The sequence below is a fragment of the Helicoverpa zea genome, chromosome 16 (assembly GCF_022581195.2).
Source record: "Helicoverpa zea isolate HzStark_Cry1AcR chromosome 16, ilHelZeax1.1, whole genome shotgun sequence".
NCBI classification, from domain to species: Eukaryota; Metazoa; Arthropoda; class Insecta; order Lepidoptera; family Noctuidae; genus Helicoverpa; species Helicoverpa zea.
This window is the reverse complement of record NC_061467.1, coordinates 5,957,387-5,982,362: the sequence shown is the minus strand read 5'-3', so window position 1 is coordinate 5,982,362 and position 24,976 is coordinate 5,957,387. Positions and strand designations below refer to the sequence as shown.

Genomic DNA, 24,976 nt, shown 5'->3' with positions numbered 1-24,976 from the left:
TTTCTGACATGTCTACAAAAGATTCCTGGAGAAGGTATTTGGAGATTTGGTGGAATGGAATCAAAAGTTTACCGGAGACGACCTCCATACATGGTTTTAGATTTATTGCTGATACTCAAAGACATTGGGTGGAAAGGTAATACTTTCAAAGTTGTTTTTTTTTCTATTACTCTGTATAAGGTAATCTGAAAAGACATGCAGGCACTAACGATTCCTTGGTATGTATTTTTAAGACTTATTTAACAAACTGAATTTTTCAGGATTTTTTGGTTGGTAGTGGTAGCTCTTTCCTGGTACGGTTCGTCCCTGTTGATCGCTGCACAATACGACGCCTTTCAGAACAATCCCATATCCTTCGTTGTGGAGACAACCTACAAAGATTGGAACACGGAGTTTCCGACCGTGGTTGTTTGCGAAAATGACAATTCAAACCGTGTGGAAGCGATCTCGGATGGGTAGGTACTGTAACGTAGTTAGAAACTTTTTCGTTTGTAAGGTTTTATTCGTGAGATATTTTTGATACTGACCGGGCAATCATTTCAAATGTATTCGATTTGTTCCATAGAATAAGTTTTTTATATTGAAGTGTGTCACTTCACCTCTCGAGCCCAAGCAATAAACGTCGTGATATCGAATCAGTTTTTCATTTTGAGCAAGATAATTATTCCCGGTACGACAGTACTTACATTCCATTTATTTTATGAATATAAGAATTTATACCTACTAAACAACTTTTCTCTGTTCTGCTTAGTGTCTGGTTTACGGGTTGTATCTCTTATGAAATCACATGTGTCATATAATAATATCGCAGGCTTCTTTTTCTGTGTGGTTTAAAATAATCCTCAATCTGTGTCTCTTGACGTGTGTCAGAGAGTTTTTAGTAGATGTCAACTTTACATCTACTAGAAACGAACTCAAATATTTGTTAAGTATTCCTAATTCTTTTGTCATTTTTAGTTTATGGGGAGAAGATCACGATTTCAATATGGAAGAAGTGTTGAAAGAACTAGCTTTTTTTAAAGGAATCACTTATTACACGTCCGAGTTTTGTAACTTAGTGGACCCACTACCCGACTGTATGCAAACGAATTTAACTTATTACGCCAACTTGGTAAGTTAGATAACATGAACGTGAGTCTATAAAAAAAATATAAATTGTCTTGTAAATAACACGAGACTACTGAGAGTATTCACTGAAGGAGGTATTTTTTCTGCGTGTAGGGAACTATGCATAAACCTGGCTAGGTAGGTACCACGGTGGTTTACACACGTAATCTATGTAATGCATAAATCGTTTGTACTTAATTACGTTTGCAGGTGAGAAGTACCTGTCAGGAGACACTAGCAAACTGCTCGTGGAATGGTATTCCATTTGAGTGCTGCAAGTACTTCAGGCCTATGGATACTGAGCTCGGAACGTGTTTCGCTATTAACACATTGCAAGGCAGGTAAGCGAAAATGAATAAAACTCATGAATGAGACTGTTTTAATCTTCCGAATAAAAGATTTACCCACTGCCTGTTTTTCGGCTGTAGCATTGTTTAAGAAAGAAGAAGAAGAAGAAGGGGCTCTTCTGTAAACAAAACCATTCTAAATTGATCCCTATAATAATATAGGTATCTCCTGTTTTAAATTCGGGGAAGGGGAAGTAGAGGAAGAAGGAAGTATTGATATGTTTTCCTAAATCATTTGCTTATACAATTTTGACAGAGAGAAGAATGCTCCCAAACTAGACATGGTGAGTAATCGTACTACGGGACCAGGAGCAATAAAATTCGATGTGATGGTGACTGCAAACATTTACATTCTGAATGAGGAAGAAGTGCCCACACTCACTACCATAGGGTCGGATGTTTTAACAGTGGGACCAGAAATATTTCACAAGTAAGGACCCTACGAAAGTCAATAGCGAAATAGAAATAGAAATCGTTTGAATTTGCTGAAAATGTATGTTACAGATAATGGTGATAAATTAATTTATATTGTCTCAATACATTTCGCCTTACGGCATGCAAAGTATTTGTTGACGTTGACAATTTAACTTAATTATATTAAAAACTTATAATGAAGTGAACTGTAACACAGTGTGAAGTGAAGTGAAATGAGTGTAACGAAGTGATTAATACAACTTTAGAATTTAGTCATCTATATTTGACCTAAACCTGATTTAAGTATTCTTATGTATATTGAAACACATGACTGATCCCTCAACAATAGTGAACAAACTATATAAGAACTAGGACGAATTTAACGCAAAGTTGCGCTTTGCGTGATGTATTAATATACGGCTTCAAGTGAAACATTGGGAAACGGCTCACTTATTATAACAACTACATAATCATCAAACATATTAATAGAATCTCATCCTGTTGTGCTATTTTGTGCAGCGTCCCATTGAGAGATTTCATTGGCCTTTGTCATTCTAGTGAAACGATGGCTATCTAACGAGTTCGTCGAAATAGGTGACACTTAAGAAATTGAGTCCAAGGAATATGAGACAGGTACTAACAATGTGCTGTTACAAGTTTATTGCAATAATTCTTAACATCGTTTGTAGGCGTTACATAACTATACGAAACATAGAAAATGATGCGGGGGCCCGATTTATATCTCCTGAAAAACGAAAATGTCGATATACTGATGAAAATTTCTTGCAAGTTTATCACCACTATTCGTACACGGCCTGTACTGTACAATGTCGAAAGGACGCACAGTTGGAACTTTGTAATTGTACCAATTATTTCATGCCGAACGTTCCGGAGCACCTCAGGTGTAATGTCAGTGGCATTATCTGCTTGAATTCCCACGTCCATGAACTTTCAGTAAGTATAGACACTTGACTTAAATCATATGTAGATTTAAAAATCCTTCATGAGCATAAGCCGAATGTGTGAGTAGGAATATACTTACCTAAAAATAAGTACATACGTATCAGTACAAGAAGATCCGTTTGGGACACAGGTCCTTAAAGCCAGTTGGTCGTCTCGCGCCGGTTTGTCCTGCGACTGCCTGCCGTCGTGTACGGAAGCAGAGATCACGATCACGAAGGACTTCAAGTTGATTACGCCCTATGGTTACGCGAGCGTTCAGATAGAACTTGCAGTGCTGCCCAGTGAACGATACAGGAGGAATGTGGTACGCGGCGTACTGGATTTAGTAGGTGAGAAACAGTCCCTAAAAATAAAAAACAAAAACCCATACGAACTGCAAAAGCTGCCGAAATCATAATTTTAATTTTTATGTTATTTGTCATTTTCAGTGTCTACCGGTGGAACCGGTGGATTATTTCTGGGCGCCAGCATCCTTAGTTTTGTAGAACTATTCTACATATTGTTAATTCGTCCATTTTGCGACATATACAGTCAGCGGGATGATGACCCGTGGCACAGAAGATTTGGTTTGCGTCGCCTCCAAGACAATAAGTTTATACCGAATTGGGGCTGGACGTACGAACGTAAGGTTGATGACAAAGATAACACAAAGGTAGAATACAGCAATCGTTAACCTTCTGACAAAGTGTGAGTGTATTGGTATCTACTGCATATTTTATTTTTAAGTACATAAGTGAGAGGTTTGCTCCCATAGTTTAAATTAAAACTATAGGTACATTTTCTAAAAATCTAAATCTCTATTAATTAATGTTACTAATGTTGGACTTCACCAAAGTCTGGAGGGCTCCCGTGAATAAATCAATGAGTGGAGATCGAGCCCACGACCTCTCGACTGCCACGCCAATACAACATCTTAGTGGTCTTAGCTAATGGGCTATCTATAACTTTGAAAACAAACTAGGCTTAAAATATGTAACACGATTACGTATATTATCCTGTGTTTATTCATGTGACAGATCGCACTTATCTTGCACTGTGCACATTTACATTACCTTTATGCAAATAAAATACTTAAGTCATATTGGACTACTTGTTGTTTTAATATCTATTGGGTTAAATTTTCCTATGTAATTGATTAGATAAGCAATATCTATCTGCAATTTCTTCAAATATTTCCAAGACTTTCTGTTTATAATCTAAATTACTCTCCATCATCTTTTTTATAAACAATCCTTTATTTTTGGACAGTATTTCATTAAACTGGGCATTATCAGAGAAAATTTCTGTGGTGAGGTCATCGTCCAACCAAAACTGAGGTATTAGACAACCACAAACAATAAGCCCCCACTGTCTCTGCTCTTCAGCAGACTGCAAAAATTCGTCTCTAGACATTATTGATGCGATGTTGACATTATAGTTATATAGTATTTTTCCAAGTTCTTCATAGTAAAAATCTAAAAACAATCTCAAATTTTGCTCTCTAAATGTTGGGTCTAAATTGCAGCAGAGTAGCAACATAACATCTCCGGCCGGAGGCTGATACCTTATCGCTTGGAAATCAACAAGGATGCAGTCATCTGGCTCGGGCTGGTTCTCCCCGGCCTCGGTGTAGTGAAACATGATGTTATTATTCCACAGGTCCCGGTGGCAAATTACATTCTTCTGTTTAGGAGCGAAATCACTTAAGCTTAAAGCAGTGCTCCAAACGCGCTGCCAAAGACTGTCGATCAAATTAATATCTGTTTCGTCGTACTTTGAATATGACTTGATAGCTTCTAGTGCTCCGTACATACACTGACAAAACCAATCTGATGACGAAGTGTAACCGCCTTTGTCCAAAGAATTTTCATATTCATCATTAATCGTGTAACCTCCCGGAGTTTCGCCTTTTTTCCTCTCTTCATAAATAATAGAAGATGCGTGAAATCTGGCTAATGTTTTTAATGCCTGCAAAGTGTGAGCCATGTCAAATCGATCAAATTTATTCCTTAGCTTATAGTGGATAGAGTTCAAATCTTCAAAAACCATTGCATCATTCAAAGCTGTTGTCAATCTGGCTGCCCACGGCTTAAGTCCTAAAAGAGAATACATTTTTAAGAGTCCCATAACGTAATATCGATGAATGATGATGATGAACCTAATGGACATCGTCCTAAGAAGCAGTCTGAGTACAGAATACAAATCACTTACCAGGTACTTCAATCTTCTCCTTAATCTCGGTGTAAAAAAAGGCCTCCTTATCAAAAAGGTGCAATTCTTTCACCATGTTTGCTTTTGCTGCGTTCGATCTTGAAATAGCTTTTACGAAGAAATATAAAACTTTTCTATTCGATAAGAGCACTCTCACTTTCCAATATTCAGCCAGAAATCCTAACATTTTGTCACTAGCGCTATGCACGGAGTAGTTTTCAATAATTATTTCTTCATTAGAACGATTGTAGCTAGCCAATATTAATTTAATATCTTCTTCCGTTATATGGCCGTTTTGGTTGTCAACTTCAATTGCGGTAGTTGACATTATAGTAGGTATCAATGGATGAGATATAGCCTTATTAAATTAGTATAGTAAGTTCAACTCAGTCGTGCGCGCGGCCCTATGTGTGGGTAACCTTTGTACATATACAGTGACTTTGTGTGCGTGACAAGAGGTACAGTCGGGTACAAATACAGTTATTTAGGGGTTGTATACGGCTGTTTAAAGTACAGTTATTACGTAATTTAGTTTATTTATTTATAATGATTCTGTATCGCTACTTGAAAAATCAAATGATGAATTTTCGGATTCGCTACTTTCACCAATGTTAATTATAAATTCTGACTCCATGTCAAAATGTCTATAGTATTCTTCTTTTTTCTTTTGTACATGTCGACAAGTATTACCCAACATCCCTTCATCAATTTGACTTAAACGTTCATTTATGAGTTTCATTATTTCCGTCTCATTTTGGTCGACATTATGAGAAGCAATATAATTTTTTAAAATTCCCCACACATTTTGTTTCCATTATTATACTAAATTATAGGTCTTTTACATTCTTAGTCCACACATTTATTTATTGTCCGCGTACCCCGAGCTAGAAAATATGTAAGGAGTATTTAATTCATTTTAGATATTTCACTTCATTTATTTCTTAGATACTGTCAATGTCAATTTGAAAAGCCGTATGAGAAAATAATGATAAACTGTAAAATGTAATAATAAAAAGCTTTGAATGTTGTTTCATTTTTTTGAAACGCTACCTGACTCCTTAAAACATTTTCTCCGTGAAGAACTAGACATTTTCGTAAACGACTGTACCCATAACAAAAAGCGATAAGAACACGTCATGCTCGGACGACGTCACTGTCACACGAATGAAAGTTGTATATTTACAAGCCGACGCACACATAGGGCCGCGCGCAAATCTGAGTTGAACTATCTATACCTAAATACTGCTATAATACAACACTACTTAGATACGTAAGAAGTTCACAGTAGGCAGGACAAAATGCGTCTGATATATCAGTTACTTATCTTGTCATGTAATGTAGCTTCATTATAATTGTTATAATCTCTTAGTAAATATTGATATCGTTAGTTTAAATTGGTAAGAATAAATAAAAGATAGTTTGAGACATGTCTCGGTATTGCCAGACGCATGTTTTGGAACAAAGTTTAAAAACAAAGAGCCGAGTATAAATTTATTCTCACGTGTTTTAGTCTTACTTTGCTGGGCAGGAAAGGCAGAAAATATTTTGAAATAAGCATGTAAATTGAAGTTTTCTTTGATGTGTTTTTTAAACGGTTTTATTTAATGCCAATTAGACACGAAATATTAAAATAAATAACTGAATTATGAAAAAAATAATTTTATATAATTAATTAAATTGAAATTAAACAACAGAATCCTTGTCCGTAGTGGTTTTTTTTTAATATATACCCTACGTACATACGTAGGTACTTAATTATGTATTTTTTATGGCAGGCATTATCATTTTTGACCAAAAACTATTCGAAAGTAAATATGTATTGAAGGATAGTGCAAATGTTGTACCTACTTCACTAATCATTTTATCGTAGGGCAATACATAGTAGTTGGTTACATGTTTAATTAATATATCTTATTTAAACACGGAGATAAAACAAGTGGGTGTTTACAGTACTGATAAATATTTATTTAATTTAAGTCTGTCAGACAGACCAATGAGTTATTTTCACTGAAAACTAAAATAGTTAAATATTTTAAATTTAAATTATGTACAGACCTATTTTAAATACATGATACACGATTTAACTGATCGTTTTCTTGAGCTAGCATAGAGTGCGACTTTTTTTTGTATGGTATCTCGCCGTGCCTCCTCATTTCCCGAGCCTTTTCCCAACTATGTTGGGGTCGGCTTCCAGTCTAACCGGATTCAGCTGAGTACCAGTGTTTTATAAGAAGCGACATGCCTATCTGACCTCCTCTACCCAGTACTTAGTTACCCGGGCAACCCAATACCCCCTGGTTAGACTGGTGTCAGACTTACTGGCTTCTGACTACCCGCAACGACATCTCACCATGAAGTGCACTGCTTAATCGGACTTTAGAGTGCGATTGGTTTTTAAAACTCCTCATCGCTGTTACTGTGGTGAAATCCCTATTTGGTAGTGATATAGAAGAGTGTGGGCAACGCATGGTGTTTCACCTAAGTTTAACCGGCTACAGCTATTTTTAACCGGCCGTATCCAGTTAAACCTAGTTATACCCTAATATCAGGAGGTAATTTTCAAAAGTGGTCAAATCCAAATCCATAGATTCTTAAATAAGAACGCAACATTTTTCTTTACAGAAATGTTCATCGCTTTATAACGTTCATAACTAGCTAAATCCAGCCTAAAGCCCTTATAAATACAAAAAAAAACTAACCTTATTTTCAAAATAAGCCAATTCCAGACCAACTTACTTTCAAACATGGTCAAATCCATATGAGCCAATCACGTCGCTCCATACCCCGACCGCCACCTTGCGATCTCCATACATTAGGGAGACGTGTCGGGCGCCTAACGTTTCTATTTTGTGTTGTGTTCATTAGTGAATTTCTATTAGAAAAACTAAGTAAATGCGTAAAAAAAAATGGAGAAAAGTGTTCAGGAAGTGCCTTGCCATCAGGCTATGAAGAGAAAATCTGTCGCAGGACCAAATTGTTTTATTTATTATTTAAGCAATTTCCCTTTAAGAACCAGTGACAACTCTATTGGAACGGTTTAGTTTGATTGTTCAAAAGTAGTCAAATCCTAACAGCTTCCTTACAAAATTAGTCAAATCCTTACAGCTTTTTTACAAAATTAGTCAAATCCACACCTTAGTAACAAAAGAAGTCAAATCCGTTTTTTAATCACAGTTTTCTCTGTAAATAGAAGCACTAACTTCATTTTTGGTGGTGTTTAATAATCTTAAACTCCATAGTAATGTAAACTTACCATCCTAAGCATCACAACAGCGTACATCATAACGGCATACAAAAGTTCATTTTTCTCAATTTGGTATAAAATGGATTTGACTGCTATTGAAAATTACCTCCTGATATATGCATTCTTAGGTGAGAACTAGGTAGCTAGGTAGAACTTATAGCCTTCGTCATGGCCACGGCCGTGGCTAAAGTTATCGGAATACATAAAGTACATAGGGTTACTACATAACGCAGTACATACTTAAGTAGGTAAAGAAGAAAGTATATAAAGCACAACTAACGGAGTACATAAAGCACTAAACCTATGTAGGTACTTCCTTATATACTCCGTTATAGACATCCTCATGTACTGTTGTACATGTTTGTATGTACCTACTATTTATGTTCGACTCACCATCCTTATCAATATTCAATTTTCATCTGATGATTTATGATGAAGGCTGCATCTAGTTCTAACCGAAGATGAGAGTATACTATTAGGATTAGCTGCATGTTGTCGATTAAGTAGCTGTAGCCGCACTTCGGGCTTTAGCCGTAGGTAACACATAGGTACATTACGTGTAGGTACAAGAGGAAGGTTTTATTAAATAAAAGTTATACTCGTGGAAAGACGGGGCGGGCCACCAGTTTACCATTAAAAAAACTTCACATAATTTAATGTGATGCCTACCTCATTTTTTAGAAAGAACACAAAAGAAACATTAGCATCTCGCTTAAATAAATTAAAACTGGAAATATAGGTTACTAATTTGGGACAAAATAAACACCAACTGGGTAGGTATTGTCATCACATAGGTATATCTACATCTGCCCACACACATACACGTTGATCCAAAAGCTGAAGTCGATTTCTTTTTTTTTAATTAATTGTTCTCGAATTACAATCATGTGTTACGCGGGAACTAAATATCTCCGTCTCCTGGATACCTACCACACTAGACACTACCTCCTATTACTATAAGATCATATCATATCAAGTAGGTAATTTATTTTCGTGTGGCGTTTTTGCGGTTAGACGAAGCTTCCGTGACCAAAACTACTTTTAATACTCAAAAAGCAATTTCAAAATCATCAGGAAATACATATCTTTCCACAATTTCATCAAATAATTCTGTTACTCTCGTTTGATATTTTTTATCTTCATTTGCTACATCTATGAACTCTTGACTCCGAGTTACTTCGTTGATCCTTGTTGATGTTTCAAGGTTGCAAAATATCTCTTTCCTTTTTTCTTTACTCATAGCTACGATCGGCGTAATGAGAGCAGCCTGCGTCAATCCAAATACCATACATTTCTTATATTCGTCTCTTAGCGAAGTTATATCAAACATTTCACCAATATCACAGTGTGCTCTCTCAGAAAGAGTGATATAGTAAATATCTAGCAACACAGTGGTCCATTGATCTCTGTCACGTCTTGTAGTATTAAAACATATGAGAGATGACAGGTCAAGCATTGGAGATGAATATAGAACAGTCTGATAATCAACAAATAACGCGTGGGAAGTAGAGTTTTGGTTTTCGTTTTTTATAAATATATTATTAGTCCAAAGGTCACGATGCACTACCACATTATAAAAAGTTTTGCTGGGCTGCATAAGATCCATTGCAGTGTCGAAAAGTTTTGGTAATATTGAATTGACGCTGTTAGTAAAGTTGCATTTAGATTTGTACTTAGAAAAAACTTTAAGAAATTCTATTACTGCATTCCTTCCAGTGTCCCGCCAGTTTTGTCCACTGCTAGGTTCTTGCAGGTAAGAACTATATAAATCCCATATTGATTTGCTTCCATCCGTATGTCTGGTTTCCTCATAATTGAATGATTCGGCGTGAAATATAGCTAACGTTTCAACACACGCTTTAATTTCTTCAAATGTCATAGTAACCTGATGATTTGGCATTCTGTAGCCCAGACGTGAGACATCCTCAAATACAAAAATATCTTCTTTGATATACACTGATTTAGGACGCCATTCTGGTGGACCTGTAAAAAAGTGATTGTTGTTTAATAGGAGGATACCTACATTCTTTGGGCATTACAAACTTTTTAGGTGTAGTTCTGGGAGTTCTCCCCAATTTTTTTTTGTCACTAGACATTGCCCGAGTGGCTGCACAGAAACCAATTTATCAAGATGTGTGGATGTGCTGGGGATATACCTAGTTGCAAAACCGCATCAAGGTACCTACTATAATAATATTTCTACACAAGCTTACCTGAGTAAAATTCAAATGTTTTAAACAGTTCACTCAACATGACGTATTCCTTTCTAAAAAACCCAAGCTCCTCAAGATACGCATTCTTCCATTTGTCGGATCGCGGCATACACTTAACAAACAGATATAGTTTCGACGTAGTACCATTTTGAGTCACTTCGATAAACAGTTTCAGGTGATCACCAAGATATCCAATACATTGATCTGTTAAGTCTTCAAATGTCCAATTTAGTACTGTTGAATAGCCACAGGTTTTTACAATTAATTGTATTTCATCTTGACTAAGAAGTTCCATTGTGTTAGCTACGTACCTATGTTGGAAATGTAACCAAGATAGTGTCTTAACAAACTAGTATTTTATATTGTATAATATATCTGCCCTGCAGATAGTAATGTAAGATAAGAAGGTAAAACTTATTGTACCGACAGCAAATCTACTAAATTAATTAATTATAAGTAGATCCATAAGCAGGTATAATTAAGCACATACGTACAGTTAAGTGAGGATCTATACCTACTTATTTTTGTATGGAGTCAAAATGAAAAATTAAATTGAAATGAAAGTGGAAATGCCTGTAAAAAATTGGAAGGGTTGGTCAATAAACTCACAAGCAATAGTTATTGCCCTTAACTTGGTTTTTAACCGATCGCTTAATTCGAGCCGATACTAAAATCCTTTATCCAAATGATTTATCCCACTGGTGGAGGCGGTACATACTTATTTAACTTAAACAAAGTCTTTAATAACTAATTGGTCACTTTATTCATGAAATATCTATACACCAAACATTGCACTGGTCGAGTGTAAGTCCAGAAAAGGTTCATTCATGATTTTGTTTAATTTCTTCTCTTTGACGGCCTCATAGTTCGGTGTCCATAGTTCCGTCACTCTCGGGGCATAGGGTCCATTCAGTTTTGAATCGGCAGAGTCTTCATCATCGCTGGAGTCCTCGTCAACTTCCATCGGCTTCTCTTCGCGAGAGTCATCTGTGGTCTCCAATTGTTCCATGCCACTGAGCCGTTGGAGGAATGAAGTGCAAAGAAGGCTTACTGGCGGTACCATGTGAGGAGACGACATCGAAAACTGGAACAAGAGAAATTACTTCAAATACCTATATTGCCTACATTTACGGCCGACTAGATACAGAATTTTAATACATTGTAATGCTAAATTCCTAAGATTTTTATTTTCAAAACAGATAGTCAGAATATTGGGACAGGTCGTTAGAGGCCTAAAAAATATTATGCTGTTACTAAGCCAGTTTATCTTTACAGTAGTTAGGTATTTTATTATTTCCCTGATTCGACAGTCAACATTTGTTCAACACCTGTACACGCAGTACATTTTATCATATCATTCGGTAAATAATTATAAAGTAAAACATATACACATTACATAGGAACAAGTACTGATCGCAACATCAACAATGAAATAAAAGTCTTCATATATACGTATTAAAATGTACCTAACTAGGATCAATTTTAGTAGACAGTCAGTAAGAGTCTGTCTGACACTCACTCACGTTGCACCACAGAGTACAGAGGAAGGAAAGATAAGTGGAGATACCATAACGGAGGTAGGTCAGGCGCCTTTTTGTAGGTCGAGGAAGGATGGTAAGCCTGACCAAATCGATCAGTTAGGTCTCAACTAGCACTACTCACTGTCTCTTAACACATCTGTCAAAGAATGACTCGATTGCATGATTTGATATTTAACCACTTCACTGTCCACGAAGCAGACACAATAGTTAAACAATTGGTGTGTATCACATATGACTCATGGGTCAGGGAAGTTATTAAAAGGTTGGGTCCAGAAAAGGAGTATGAGGGCGGAGCTAGTAAAGTTCCTCGTCCCCCGAAAAACCGTATTTTGGCGAGATAGACAGATAAGGTATGAATTAATGTACCTTTTGATCAACAAATAAATAAAGAAGAATTTTAAGGTTACCTGCGCGATAGTAGAGCCTGCAAGATTGTTGGCATCGATGACGTTGGTGTCCCCGACTCCAGTTTGCACCTCAGACAGTTGCTGTTCAGCCAACAACGCGCTGAAGTTCGATGTGGGCAGTTTGCGTTGCGATATCACTTCCAAACGATGCTCTTCCGTTTGCTCTGGCTCGATGCAGTAGATCTCCTGTAATGAAAGGTCGTTGAAATTCGTTCCCCATATTTTATCTGTTTTGTTCAAAATTCTAAATGTTATAGGCAAATCAACAGATATATATTGAGAATGGCCTTTAACTGTCTTTCAGAGTTTGAATTAAAATTTAAAAATTAAAAAGAAAAATTAAACATCCAAAACTAGAAACCCTACTAATATTATAAATGCGAAAGTAACTCTGTCTGTCTGTCTGTTACGCTTTCACGTCTAAACCATTGAACTGATTTTAATAAAATTTGGTACAGAGATAGAGTTGACCTTGAGAAAGAACAGGATAGTTTTTATCCCGGACTTTTGAAGAATTCTCTTAGAAACGCGATATAATCGAACTCTGCGCGGGCGAAGCCGCGGGCGGAAGCTAGTATTAAATAACGCCGATACTTACAGAATTATTCCTCATAAGGTACAATCTTATATCATCGTCGAAGCAGCGGCCAAAAGTGCACTGCGTGAATACGCCGGTAGCGGGGTCTAGTAGGCGTTTTTTAGTTAGAATCGGCTTCGAACTGTGCGGTGTGAAAACGTGAACTGCAAACATATCATAAGGTTAGGCAACGCTTTCCGCGGCCAGGCCCTGGATGGGTGACCATTTTGTCATTACGGGATTTTTGGAAGTGTTTCGGAAGGCACGGTAAATTGGTAAACGGCTGTCATTTGAGCATCTTCATCATCCAATCGTTACCGATAGTCAGAAGCGAGAAAGTCTGACAGCCAGTTCCACAAAGGTCTATCTATACTAATATTATAAAGCTGAAGAGTTTGTTTGTTTGTTTGAACGCGCTAATCTCAGGAACTACTGGTCCGATTTGAAAATTTCTTTCAGTGTAAGATAGCCCATTTATCGAGGAAGGCTATAGGCTACTTTTTATCCCGGTACGGGAAGTAGTTCCCACGGGATGCGGGTGAAACCGATGGCAGAAGCTAGTTGGGTTATATATCGTATGGAGGATAGATAGGCAGTCGCTCCTTGTAAAACACTGGTACTCAGCTGCATATGGTTAGACTGGAAGCCGACCCCAACATAGTTGTGAAAGGTCAGGCAGATGATTAGACCCACATTTATTTGGAAGTATTTACTGGTGTTTATAAAAGAAGTTCAGAATACTCGCCATCATTATTAGCCGTAACGACAGCCAGTTTGTTGGAGAACCTATGAGCGGTCAAGCACGTCGGGTTTATTTGAACGAGCCATTTCACCGTCAGAGATAACAGACTCCATACTGCTAAACAGCTTTCTGTCGTGCACACCAACTGTAAACAAGATACATATATTCATATTCTATAAGAATATTCTATTCTATAATTATATTGATCTTTTTCATATGTAATTTTTTTACGCTTACATAAAACAGTCACGTTTTGATTCATAGATAACTATGAGGTACAGCTTAGTACTACCTAAGAATTAAATTAAATAGGTGTAATTTTGACAATGCGATCCATGTATTTTATGTAATTTCTTTTATAGTTAAAATAGATTTTATTGCTTATAATAACAATTATAAAAGGTTTAAATTATTCAGTTGGTTATACTTAAATAAATACTTACATAATGTGCAGCGTCTCTGTTTCCGAACTGTACGTGCACCCCCTTGGGGCGCAGCGCGGGGTGGCACAGCGTGGTGCTGAGGCTGCACACGTGCGAGTCCCACAGCGTCAGCTTGCAGCCGAACCACGCCGCGATCAGCGACCCGTCCTGAGATACCGCGATACCTCCCATGTCATACTCATTCTCCCTCCTACTAGGCACATTCAGCCCCTCCTCGTCAACTAACGAATGCTCCTTATGAATATTAAACAATTTCTTTATTATATCATTCTTACTCCCCTCCTCCCGCAAATAAGGCAAGTCTTCATCCTTCCCTGCCTTACGCCTGACGCCATCTTTGAAACTATTTAGAACACTATTCGAAATAAACTGACCAACCCCAGATGAGTAATAACAAGCAGTCAAACAAGTCCAAGCGATTTTTTTGCGGTTTGTCTGTGAAGTGTTTTCTTTTTTCCATATTCTGAACTTTTCGTCTGTGCCGGCGGATACGCAAAAGTCGCCTCTATAGTTGAGAGCGATAGAGACCACATTGCAGCCCCCGTGGGACAGGTTGACGCAGGTGTTGAGTTGGAAGGGCGTGGCGCTCTTGTGGAGCGCTGCCCAGAACTTGAGTTTCTCCTCGGGGTATGTAATGCCGTCGTTCCTGTACTCTGAGGTGACGAGCCAGTCACCGTTGCCGCTGACGGCGGCGCATGTCACTTCTGTTTCTAGTGGTAAAAGATTCCATCTCTCGGACGGTAAATTGTTCATTTCTGTTATGTCTAACTGTAAGAAGATAAAAAAAAATCCGTTTAAAATTTATACATATGTAACGATTTTTAAGGCCAAGAGGATGATAATGATATGAAATTCAGGAATCGTGGGGGCCTAGTGGTTAAAAAACCAACATCTCTAGTATGAGAGTGAGTTCGCTTGCAGGTCAGGCAAGCACCAATGTCACTTTCCTAGGTTTTTATGTACTTTCTAAAATATTCCTAGTATTATGGTCTTGGACACCAATGACTGATGGAATGAGAAACTTAGACTACAATGTCTGAAATCACCAACCCGCATTGAACAAGCGTGGTGCTTAATGCTCCTTCTTTATTTGAATAAAAAGAGGCCTATACCCAGCAGGGGGGCGATAAAAAGGCTGATGATGAATTAAAGAAATAATAATAAATAGATTATTCAACTTTAAAGTCCAAACAAATGACTATTACATACTAACATTGTACAAAACTTTGTCAGTAGCAGTAGAATACAGCTGCAGATGTCCGGTGCGGCCGGGCGTGATGAGCGCGGCGAGCGGCGCGTGGTACACGAGCGCGGGCGCGGCGGCGCGGGCGCCGTGAGACGCGCCGCCGCACTCTAGCAGCGTGCATACCACGCGGAGCTGGGCGTTCGCTATCACTACCGCTGCATAATACAAATTGAAATAATTTGATTTTAGATTAGGTACTCCATATCCATATAGTGTTATTAAAACTTAACCTAATGTTCGTGTGACGTTAAATTCAGAATTAAAACAAATGAATATAAATTATAGGACCAATTCAACGGGACATCATCATCCTCCGAGCCTTTTCCCAATCATGTTGGGGTCGGCTTCCAGTCTAACCGGATTCAGCTGAGTACCAGTGCTTTACAAGAAGCGACTGCCTATCTGACCTCCTCAACCCAGTTACCCGGGCAACCCGATACCCCTTGGTTAGACTGGTGTCAGACTTACTGGCTTCTGACTACCCGTAACGACTTCAACGGGACATAAATAGGTATATTTGTTTGGATAAGTGTGTGTGTACACTATTAAGTGTGTACTAAGCCCAACTATTACTCAAAAGGTGGGTCAACAGGTTAACATCATAAATTAATTCAGAAATATCCTTCAAGAAATTGATCATAGAACTTCACAAAAAAATAAACATCCGAATTGAGAACCAAATTTTTTGGAAAGTTGGTTGAAAAATATACTTTACTTACAATTATTTGTTAATGTGACAGCAACATGATTGTTGTTGGTAGTAATAAATCGGATCATTCCCGGCAGGCGAGGGATGAACGCCTTTTCATTGGCTTTGTATGCCAAACTTCCAATGGTCCACTTTACAAGAACTTTCTCCATTCCCCCAGTGTATAGGTAATTACCTGAAATTTTGGAAAATATAATTTATATTACTGTTATTGTGGGATGGTAGGAGTATGTGCTGTTTTGATAATCTCAGGCTAAATAAAAAAATATTAAAAGAACAAAAATGAGTTAAAAAATAAGCAGATAAGTTGATAATAGCGGGAGATTTACAATTAAACATAGAAAGAATATAAATTTCGTATCACATATTTACCTTGTAGAGAAAAACATGTTGCGAGTGGTGGCAGGAAATGCCAATGTAGCACCTCTCTTGCAATTTGCCTGATATCAAACAAGTTGCCTCTAATGATAGTGACTCGGCCTAACGTGTCAGTAATAGCTACGGTATTAGCCTTCTGATGGGCTGCTACTGACATTATTCGGTAATCATTATGGTTATGTATTCTGCAAACACAAAAAAAAAATAATGTCTGTTAATGATAGTGGTGAAGGGCGGGGGCGTTTCGGGGGCTGTCTTTTGTAAATTTGACGTTCAAAAAGTGCTGTTTTCAGCTTAATTTGAATAAATGACTTTTGATTTTGATACCAAACAATCTTCTAATAAAAACTGTCTTCCGCTTGCGGTTTTACCAGCGTTCTGAGATAACTGCTTCATGTAGCCTGTAATCACTGCTGACCATGACATGGTGACAAAAACTGTCCTATGTTCTTCTCCCAGGTCTAAGCTACTTCCCCTCTAACTTTCAGCTTAAATGATTCAGCCATTTTTGAGTCATAACTAGTGTACTAACACGACTCCTTCATAATATTAATAATTCCCAACTCACCGAGACTTGACATGCGGTTGTTGTAGATTTTGAATATACAATGTTCTACTTCCATTTGTGACTGCAGCATATCTGTCTCCGTTACACCAACCTAAAGATACGCATATCATATCACAATGCTTAGGTTTAGTTTCTTGGTATTCATATATCAGTTCCCCGGTCTTTACGGAGTGAGTGCTGAGTGTCAGTTGTTTCTGATTCGGTAGACTAACGGTAATGCAACATTCATTGCTATCTACCAAGTCAAAGGTATGTATTGTTGAGTTATTTGGAAGTCTCAATTTCTGAAATAACAAAAATTATAGAGATTAAATTGAACAACTGTGATATCAACTTATGAGTATAAAAGCCAATATTGTTTATAATTTATTTTTGATATTGTATGTTTTAGAAAAATTACTTTGAACTTGAATGTTTTTGCCACAACATCTTTTGCACAGATTGCTGTATGAAATATAATAAATAATAAAAGCTTTATTAATAAAATAAAAAGGAAATATTATTTTGTTTGTTTGTACACAAAAAAAAAATGGCTCTGAAGCTACTGAAACAATTTGAACTCCTTTCACTGTTGGGACGGTGCACTATCGCTCAATTTCTTTTTGGGCTGGGTAAGGGAAGTAGTTCCCGCGGGACGCTGGTCAAACCGCGGGAAATAATAATGAGGTTACCGCAAGTAATGATTTTAAAAATTCTTACAATTTCTCTGAGTACAGCTCCATTCTCCCATGTCCATGTTGTGACATGACCAGTGTCGGAACACCCATACAAATTGTAGCCTTCATTTTCAGGAAACTGTATCGCAATCAGTTTATTTATAGTAACCTCTGTTTCAAGTGTTCGGACACAGTCCCCTGTTTGGATATTGTATACTCGTACTACATTCTCAACAATTATTGCCACTGATCTGCAATTAACACAATTTGATTAGTTATTGTCAACTACTCATTATATGTATAAAGAATACAAAACTTTTACATACTCTCCATCCGGTGAGAAAACTGGACGATGTTCTATGATACTCCTGCCTGCTTTCCTTTGGAAATTATAGTTTACACTTTTACCACTATCATCATTTGCTAATACACCCATTGTAAACTTTTGTAAGTTAATATCTTGGTTATAATTCTTTACGCATATCGATAAACACACATATGAGATAACCTCAATCTTCTACTTCAACAACATTGTCTTTCTGAAATCTTTAAGTAGTATTTTGAGCATAGTTCAGTGACAGAAACACATCATAATATTCTGAAGTTAGAAAGAGACAGCTTTGGATAGCCTATGCTCTATCTAATATTAGGCGTCGTCGTATTTGTGTCTTTGGAACGCAATGTTATAAAATTTCTGAACGTAAAAAAAAAGAAATTTATTATTTTTTTACTCCATCAAAGTAAAAAAAGGTCTTATAATATTTTCTTGTTTTCGCTCATTTTTCGCTACTGCTTATGGCGGATCCACACTCTTCACGAGGCGACACGAAGGAACGCGAGTGCGAGAGTGAGGACGGTGCGCTCTAGAGATGGGTAACTCAGGAGTGATAGATAAAAAATATATGTATCTTTCCGTTCTTATCACTCACTCTTTGTATTAGTTCAAATCCGAATGTATCAGTGTATCTTTAACAACTCATTCAATCCGTCGTCCGTTTGTATCTGTGTTGCACTCGCACACACAGCGTTGAGCGGCTGGCGTCACGGTTTCTCATCGGAAAGACCAGACATCTCTTTCGCACTTCCCTACTTAGAATGTTCTGTCTCACTTTCTCGATACCGAGAATAAGTGTTTGACCATTATTTTTATTTATTTATTCGATTTACACGGCTTTAACAGCCAATTACATAAATCGTAAACTTAAAGGAGATGGCCAAATTTTCATAGTAAAAAAACCCAGAATCGACAGCAACGAAATGGGTACCAATGGGTTCATTATGATAGAGCTTTGATGGTGCCAAAAATTCCAGTCTGAAATCCATGGGGTATAGGAGCTATATCATATTTTCACAAATATAGGTTATGTTGAATTTATGTGGATTTTAAAGATTATTTGCATAAAGGACCATAAAAAACAAGGTATACTAACATTATACATGCGAATAGTAACATCACCATAGTTACAGAGTTTGCCCGGTAATTAAAAGGTCTTGAGTTTTACCCCCCACCCATTGCATTATTGACATGAACCACTCCAGATACCCAGATACCTACGACTAAGTACCGACCTTACCTACATGAAGAGGTTTCCCTGTTATGTGTAAACTTCTGAACTGGCAAAGGTTAATTTAAAAATAAAATTAAAAGTAAAAAAAAAAGTTATTTTTAGTTGTTTTGTCATTATATTCGCATTAGTGAATAGTTCTCGTCAATGCGAATAATATAAGCCCAAACATGAGGTAGTTAATATTTACCATTGCCGAGTTCCCTTGACCTTCTCTCTTCTCCATCATCAGGTCAGCTCTAAACCTTCACTCGTGTATAGTGCTAACAGACATACACCTAAGTGGAAAGTTTTTACCCTATGCACAATTTCTAATGAACAGCAAACAGAAAAGTTAAGCTTTTTTAGTACTAAAATCTTCATCGAAAAAACCTTGTAAAAAGCGAACCCCATGGTTTTTAGATGATATGAAATACTTTTTGTAATCTACACATTATACTGAATCCAACCATACATATGAAGTTTCTGTCGACTCTGGGTTTTTTTTTGGCCATCTCCTTTAAAATGAAAAATAGAAACTTAAAAAAAAAAAAAAAAAACTTAAAAATATTATAAACTGATATACGAATCTATCTATCCTAAACGAATCTATCACTCTTAGTTCGTACTGATTTAGTGATACATTGGATTGAATTGAACGAAGCGAGTCACTCTGAGCAACAGTACAATGTCACTCACGGATTAGAAAGGATATAGAGATACAAAAGAGTGATATATATCCCAGTGATCAAAAGATACATATCAATCTTTTCTTTTCAATGATACGTTTTTCCCATGTCTAGTGCGCTCGTGTCCCCTCACCTCGCCTCGCTGGTGCTTCGCTTTCTGTCGGTTTTTCGAGCGTGAGTCAAAAGACACGAGAGGGTGAGGCGAGGGAGTCAACCACACTCTCCCACTCGCTCACTTAGTTGTTGATTACAGTGCCGCCAATTTAGTGACTTTGACGTTAAAAGTGACGACTTTTGCTTAAGGCTTAGCGACCAAAATAAAGTTTTCATGACAAAAATTGTTAAGCGCCTTATCTGGCGACTTTTGGTACAAATTAAAACAGTTCTAGAGCCAATAAAAAGATACATTTTTTGTCACGCCACTTCAGTCACGTCCATCTTGTACTAGACATAGAATGATAGAATGGAGAGTGTGGATGGCTAGCACTCTTGCAGCCTCCGCTCGCTAAGACTCGTGCCGAGAGCCTCTGGGAGGCGCCTCGCGAGAGTCTGGATCTGTCATTACAGGTGTTATAACGGCCAGCAAGCCCATGCTACAAAAAATCTGAAAACTAGTTTCAGAACGTTTGGCCGGTTTTTTGACATCTAGAAAGCATGTGTCAGCTGTCATTTGTCAGTGTAATAAAGTGTAAATTCGAATTTCGGTGTAGCATGGTTTATTTTATGTGATATTTTGGTGTTCTAACTGTGAATGTGCATTTATATTCAGTTTTGAATATTGGCTTATTAATATAGTTAAAATGTCTGCCGATATAGCAGAGGCCCAACTACAAGTACGGTTTATAACCAAACAAGAACAGTGAGTATTAGGACAAGTGTGTCCGGCGTGGCGGCGCATGTAAGGTTGTTGACTCTATATACATGTTCTGACTACTTCGTCTATGTCTTTCTTATAGATATGCAGTGCCAGACAGCCCCTACGCTATTCAGAGCAATGTTCAGGCCGCGGACTTGAATACTTTGGTAAATGCTTTGTTGAAAGAGACAAATCCATCACTTGAGAAAGCTGTTGAATTCGATTTTTTAATATGTGGGGAGCTATTGTGCTTGTCGCTGGCAGAGCACTTGCAAGAGAAAGGAGTTTCCACAGAAGACACACTAGAAATAGAATATCTGGAAAGATTCCCGGCACCAGCTCCACAGGATTGCTTGATGCACGATGACTGGGTCGCTACAGTGCATGCACACTCTGACTGGTAAGTTAATAAGTGTACTCATATTATGATATGATAACTTGATATCATTATGGTACCTATATTATTCCTTTCTTTGTAGGATACTGTCTGGTTGCTATGACAACAGCATTCACATTTGGAGTACAAAGGGCCAGCACAAACTGGCCATTCCTGGTCACACTTCTCCTGTGAAGGCTGTGTCTTGGGTCTCTTTCAATGGAGACCAAGCTGTGTTTGCAAGGTAAGTCTTAAACATAGATAATTATTACAATTTTCCTTCATATATTATTGTCATATTTGATTATTGCATACACAACAACTTCTAGATAGGAAAAGTCACATATTTTATTGTTCTATACTTCCCAAACAAATATCTATTTATTTGTTTATTTAACAGTTTTGTACACATAAAACACAAACAATAATATATAATAGAAAAAAACGTACAATATCATATTCATTCAACACGGTACAGTTGACACTGTGCTAGTGGTCAGTACTGAAAAAGTTGATAACTATGCCATAAAAAAAACGAAAACTTAGCAAATTATTTATCAAGCTTCCGCCCGCGGCTTCACCCGCGTCAAGGTCGGTTATATCGCGTTTCTAAGAGAACTCTTGAAAAGTCCAGAATAAAAACTATCCTATGTTCTTTCTTAAGGTCAACTCTATTTCTGTAACAAATTTTATTAAAATCAGTTCAGTGGTTTAGATGTGAAAGCATAACAGACAGACAGATGGGTAGACAGACAGACAGAGTTACTTTCGTATTTTCGTAATATTAGTAGGGATAATAATTTCAGTACCTACATCTTATCCATTATCCAATTTGAGGTCTATCATCATGGTTCATGCAAAAAAATCTTCTATCTAAAACTTGCATCATTGTATATTCCAGTGGTTCCCATGACCAGTCAGCGATGCTCTGGGTGTGGAATGTTGCAAATAACTCAGTTGACTGTGTGGTCACATGCCGAGGTCATGACAAGGGTTTAGAATGTCTTGCAGTGTCTGCTGACGCTAACAGATTCGCTACTGGCAGTTGGGACAACAATATCTGCTTATGGAGTACAAGTAAGTTTCCTTTATGGTGTATTTTTAACCAATTAAAAAAAGGAGGTTTTCAGTTAGACCTGTATGTATGCGTGCCATTCTCACACGTTTTTCTGACCGGATTTTGATGCGGTTTCACCATAGTGTTTGTCAGAAGAGAGAACTTTTCAAGATTTTAGGTACATTGTTTTGAAAGTTTTTGTAAAATACCCTCTCTTTGATAGTCTGACATTATATTGAATTACACTTTAGACATTTGTTACTCTTTCAGGTTTATCGGATGAAGACAATGTACCAGCAAAGAAAAGAAGTAAACCTGAACACACTGGAAAGTCTAGAGTAAGTGTGTAAAGTATCAGTAATGTTTTTGTACTAATGTATTATAAATATAACGAAACTGTCTTCAAAACTCAGTCTATTGTAACCCAGATGAAAATCCTTACCTTACCTTAGTTTTTAAGTTTATTATGAACTAGCTTCCGCCCACGGCTTCGCCCGCGTGGAGTTCGGTTATATCGCGTTTCCAAGGGAATCCTATGTTCTCTCTCGAGGTCATCTATATCTCTACCAAATTTCATTAATATCAGTTCAGTGGTTTAGACGTGAAAGCGTAACAGACAGACAGACAGAGTTGCTTTCGCATTTATAATATTATTAGTAGGGATGTAAAGATTCGGCAGCGCGCTTTGTTTTATGTGGAGTGATTAAAACATTGTCGTAGACACTAGACAGTAAAATAACAATATTGGCCATTATTTTTGTATAGGAGCCCTTGACTACTCTGAAAGGGCACAGAGAAGCGGTGTCTGGTGTTCAATGGATGGACTTCAACACAGTACTGTCCAGTGGCTGGGACCATTTGTTGAAGCTATGGGATTGTGAACTCGGTGGCATCAAACAGGAGGTTGCTGGTAAATAGTTATTTTTTTGATTATTTATTATTTTATATATGTCTCCATAAGACCACGGGACTTTAGTCCCGAATTCTTGGTAGGCGAATGTGGGCCTTATTATTATTATACAAACGTGTTTTTTCGATAACTGATTCTGTTCAATGGCTCAACATGGGTATTATTCACAAATATTTTTTTAAAGAGGTTGTGTCCAAGCTTGTATACCTATTATAATGTGTGATTTTCTATGTTAAGGGATACAAAATAAACTCTTATTTATAGTTTACAAGCAACCTATTTAATATTTTTCTATTATTTTAGGAAACAAGGCTTTCTTTGACGTGGACTGGTCTCCATTGAACAATAGTATTGTGACAGCCTCAGCAGACAGACATATTCGCCTTTATGATCCCAGATCCACAGGTAATTAGTGTATTTTAATATCTTCAGCATAAGTAATTAAGCTAATATATGTATATCAATCAACAGTAGTTCCTCGTTTATGAATCATCAGTAAAATTAAATGGAATTAATTAAACAAAAAAATATATGGAAATTGAGCGTTGCTTGGTTGAAGTGTTTGTTTTAAGTTAATTTTGTTAATCAACTTAAAAAGAGGAGCATGTATGCAAGTATTATTTGTGCGCGATTATCTCACGTTTGGCTGTACCGATTTTGATGCGGTTTTAAGCATAGTATTTGCCAGACTTGGGTGTATTGTAATAAAATCTTATTACATCATACACCTTCTTTAAGAATTACAGCAAACCTTTAAGTGATAGTAACGAGACTGTCACCTGTCTACACCTCGGTATTCTAACTTTCCTACAACGGCTCTGCTGGAAGAATTTCATTAGAAATAAATACTTGTTCTGTCATGTGTTTAATGTGTACATATAGCTAATTATAAAAAAAATGAGTAGTAATTGTTACCTACACAATTTACTTCAAATATACTTACTATGTTACAGAGAGCATTGTAAAGACAACGTTCACTTCTCACACGGGCTGGGTGCAGTCAGTGCGCTGGTCCAAAACACGAGACACATTGTTCCTCTCAGCTGGCTACGACGGACAAGTCAAATTGTGGGAAACTAGGAGGTAACGAAAATTTATATATGGTCATTTTTAGCTAGGATCTAGTGTCATTTTCCAATATTTTTGTTTGTGACACCTTCCAGAATATTAACTTTTTTGCAATTTCATACAAATCGGTTCAGCCGTTTTAAACACAAGCGTGACAAACTCCCTTGTGTTGTGCGTTTATAATACTAGTAAGGATTACAACTAATAAAAAAGTGGCATGAATTTTTATATTTTTATAGACTTCTGTTTCAGATAGGTTATAGAAAATCCGCAGCATATCGATATGATTCTTTTGTTCGATATTGCAGTTTCTTTTCATTTTCAGCCCCCGGACACCATTATACGACTTGAGCGGGCACGAAGACAAAGTTCTGTGCTGTGATTGGTCGAACCCTGCGCTGCTCGTCAGCGGCTCTTCTGACAACACCCTCAGAATATTCAAGGCCAAGCATTACCAAGACGCGTAAGGGTTAACTCCATTTTACGACCGACCAATACCTACTAGTGTTCGAAATACATTTTGACGGTTATTTTTACAAGATATTTCGACTTTTATTCAGAAATGATGCGTCCGTCTTAGGTATACGTTATGTTACTTAGAATATTTTTTTTTTGTATTAGCGTATAAGAGGAGTAATAAATAAGTTGAATTTTATGGGTCTGATTTTTGGCGTGAAGGTTATCCAGTCAGCTAGTTCGCTATCCGACTTGCGAATTTGAAATAAATTGGG

General features: G+C 37.1%; 4 protein-coding genes across 4 annotated transcripts; 2 read left to right on the top strand and 2 right to left on the bottom strand.

The window, feature by feature from the left end:
* The first annotated feature begins 8 nt into the window (after positions 1-8).
* Positions 9-3,660, top strand: LOC124637495 (sodium channel protein Nach). Its single transcript, XM_047174006.1, has 8 exons — positions 9-136; positions 261-455; positions 958-1,111; positions 1,318-1,448; positions 1,711-1,884; positions 2,558-2,822; positions 2,962-3,160; positions 3,260-3,660. The coding sequence occupies exons 1-8, from the start codon at positions 9-11 to the stop codon at positions 3,502-3,504; spliced, it is 1,491 nt and encodes a 496-aa protein (XP_047029962.1). The 3' UTR covers positions 3,505-3,660.
* A 135-nt stretch (positions 3,661-3,795) lies between these two features.
* LOC124637769 lies at positions 3,796-5,387 on the bottom strand. The gene is made up of 2 exons (XM_047174408.1): positions 5,022-5,387; positions 3,796-4,906 (listed from the first exon to the last, which is right to left on the bottom strand). Exons 1-2 carry the CDS (start codon positions 5,347-5,349, stop codon positions 3,945-3,947), a joined length of 1,290 nt encoding a protein of 429 aa, XP_047030364.1. The 5' UTR covers positions 5,350-5,387; the 3' UTR covers positions 3,796-3,944.
* Positions 5,388-8,867: 3,480 nt separating this feature from the next.
* Positions 8,868-18,277, bottom strand: LOC124637637 (WD repeat-containing protein 75). The gene is made up of 13 exons (XM_047174246.1): positions 18,072-18,277; positions 17,789-17,996; positions 17,090-17,373; positions 16,516-16,706; positions 16,154-16,318; positions 15,402-15,589; positions 14,189-14,956; positions 13,749-13,890; positions 13,025-13,167; positions 12,427-12,612; positions 11,262-11,562; positions 10,479-10,712; positions 8,868-10,248 (listed from the first exon to the last, which is right to left on the bottom strand). The coding sequence occupies exons 1-13, from the start codon at positions 18,179-18,181 to the stop codon at positions 9,314-9,316; spliced, it is 3,855 nt and encodes a 1,284-aa protein (XP_047030202.1). The 5' UTR covers positions 18,182-18,277; the 3' UTR covers positions 8,868-9,313.
* Positions 18,278-20,635: 2,358 nt separating this feature from the next.
* On the top strand, positions 20,636-24,900 carry LOC124637781 (ribosome biogenesis protein WDR12 homolog). The gene is made up of 9 exons (XM_047174432.1): positions 20,636-20,837; positions 20,935-21,234; positions 21,314-21,454; positions 22,112-22,287; positions 22,538-22,605; positions 23,033-23,177; positions 23,481-23,582; positions 24,131-24,260; positions 24,571-24,900. Exons 1-9 carry the CDS (start codon positions 20,779-20,781, stop codon positions 24,710-24,712), a joined length of 1,263 nt encoding a protein of 420 aa, XP_047030388.1. The 5' UTR covers positions 20,636-20,778; the 3' UTR covers positions 24,713-24,900.
* Positions 24,901-24,976: the final 76 nt, after the last annotated feature.

What these genes read in the sequence shown, in the direction of transcription:
- LOC124637781 (XM_047174432.1), top strand. Translation starts at nt 20,779, where the DNA reads ATGTCTGCCGATATAGCAGAGGCCCAACTACAAGTACGGTTTATAACC. An exon ending in TTTATAACCAAACAAGAACA is followed by an intron (nt 20,838 to 20,934) that starts GTGAGTATTAGG and finishes TCTTTCTTATAG; the next exon opens with ATATGCAGTGCCAGACAGCC. An exon ending in TTATGATCCCAGATCCACAG is followed by an intron (nt 23,583 to 24,130) that starts GTAATTAGTGTA and finishes ACTATGTTACAG; the next exon opens with AGAGCATTGTAAAGACAACG.
- LOC124637637 (XM_047174246.1), bottom strand. Translation starts at nt 18,181, where the DNA reads ATGGGTGTATTAGCAAATGATGATAGTGGTAAAAGTGTAAACTATAAT. An exon ending in AACATGTTTTTCTCTACAAG is followed by an intron (nt 16,319 to 16,515) that starts GTAAATATGTGA and finishes CCAAAATTTCAG; the next exon opens with GTAATTACCTATACACTGGG. An exon ending in ACAGAGACGCTGCACATTAT is followed by an intron (nt 13,891 to 14,188) that starts GTAAGTATTTAT and finishes TCTTGTTTACAG; the next exon opens with TTGGTGTGCACGACAGAAAG.
- LOC124637495 (XM_047174006.1), top strand. Translation starts at nt 9, where the DNA reads ATGTCTACAAAAGATTCCTGGAGAAGGTATTTGGAGATTTGGTGGAAT. An exon ending in GTGGAAGCGATCTCGGATGG is followed by an intron (nt 456 to 957) that starts GTAGGTACTGTA and finishes TGTCATTTTTAG; the next exon opens with TTTATGGGGAGAAGATCACG. An exon ending in TAACTTATTACGCCAACTTG is followed by an intron (nt 1,112 to 1,317) that starts GTAAGTTAGATA and finishes TTACGTTTGCAG; the next exon opens with GTGAGAAGTACCTGTCAGGA.
- LOC124637769 (XM_047174408.1), bottom strand. Translation starts at nt 5,349, where the DNA reads ATGTCAACTACCGCAATTGAAGTTGACAACCAAAACGGCCATATAACG. An exon ending in GGAGAAGATTGAAGTACCTG is followed by an intron (nt 4,907 to 5,021) that starts GTAAGTGATTTG and finishes ATTCTCTTTTAG; the next exon opens with GACTTAAGCCGTGGGCAGCC.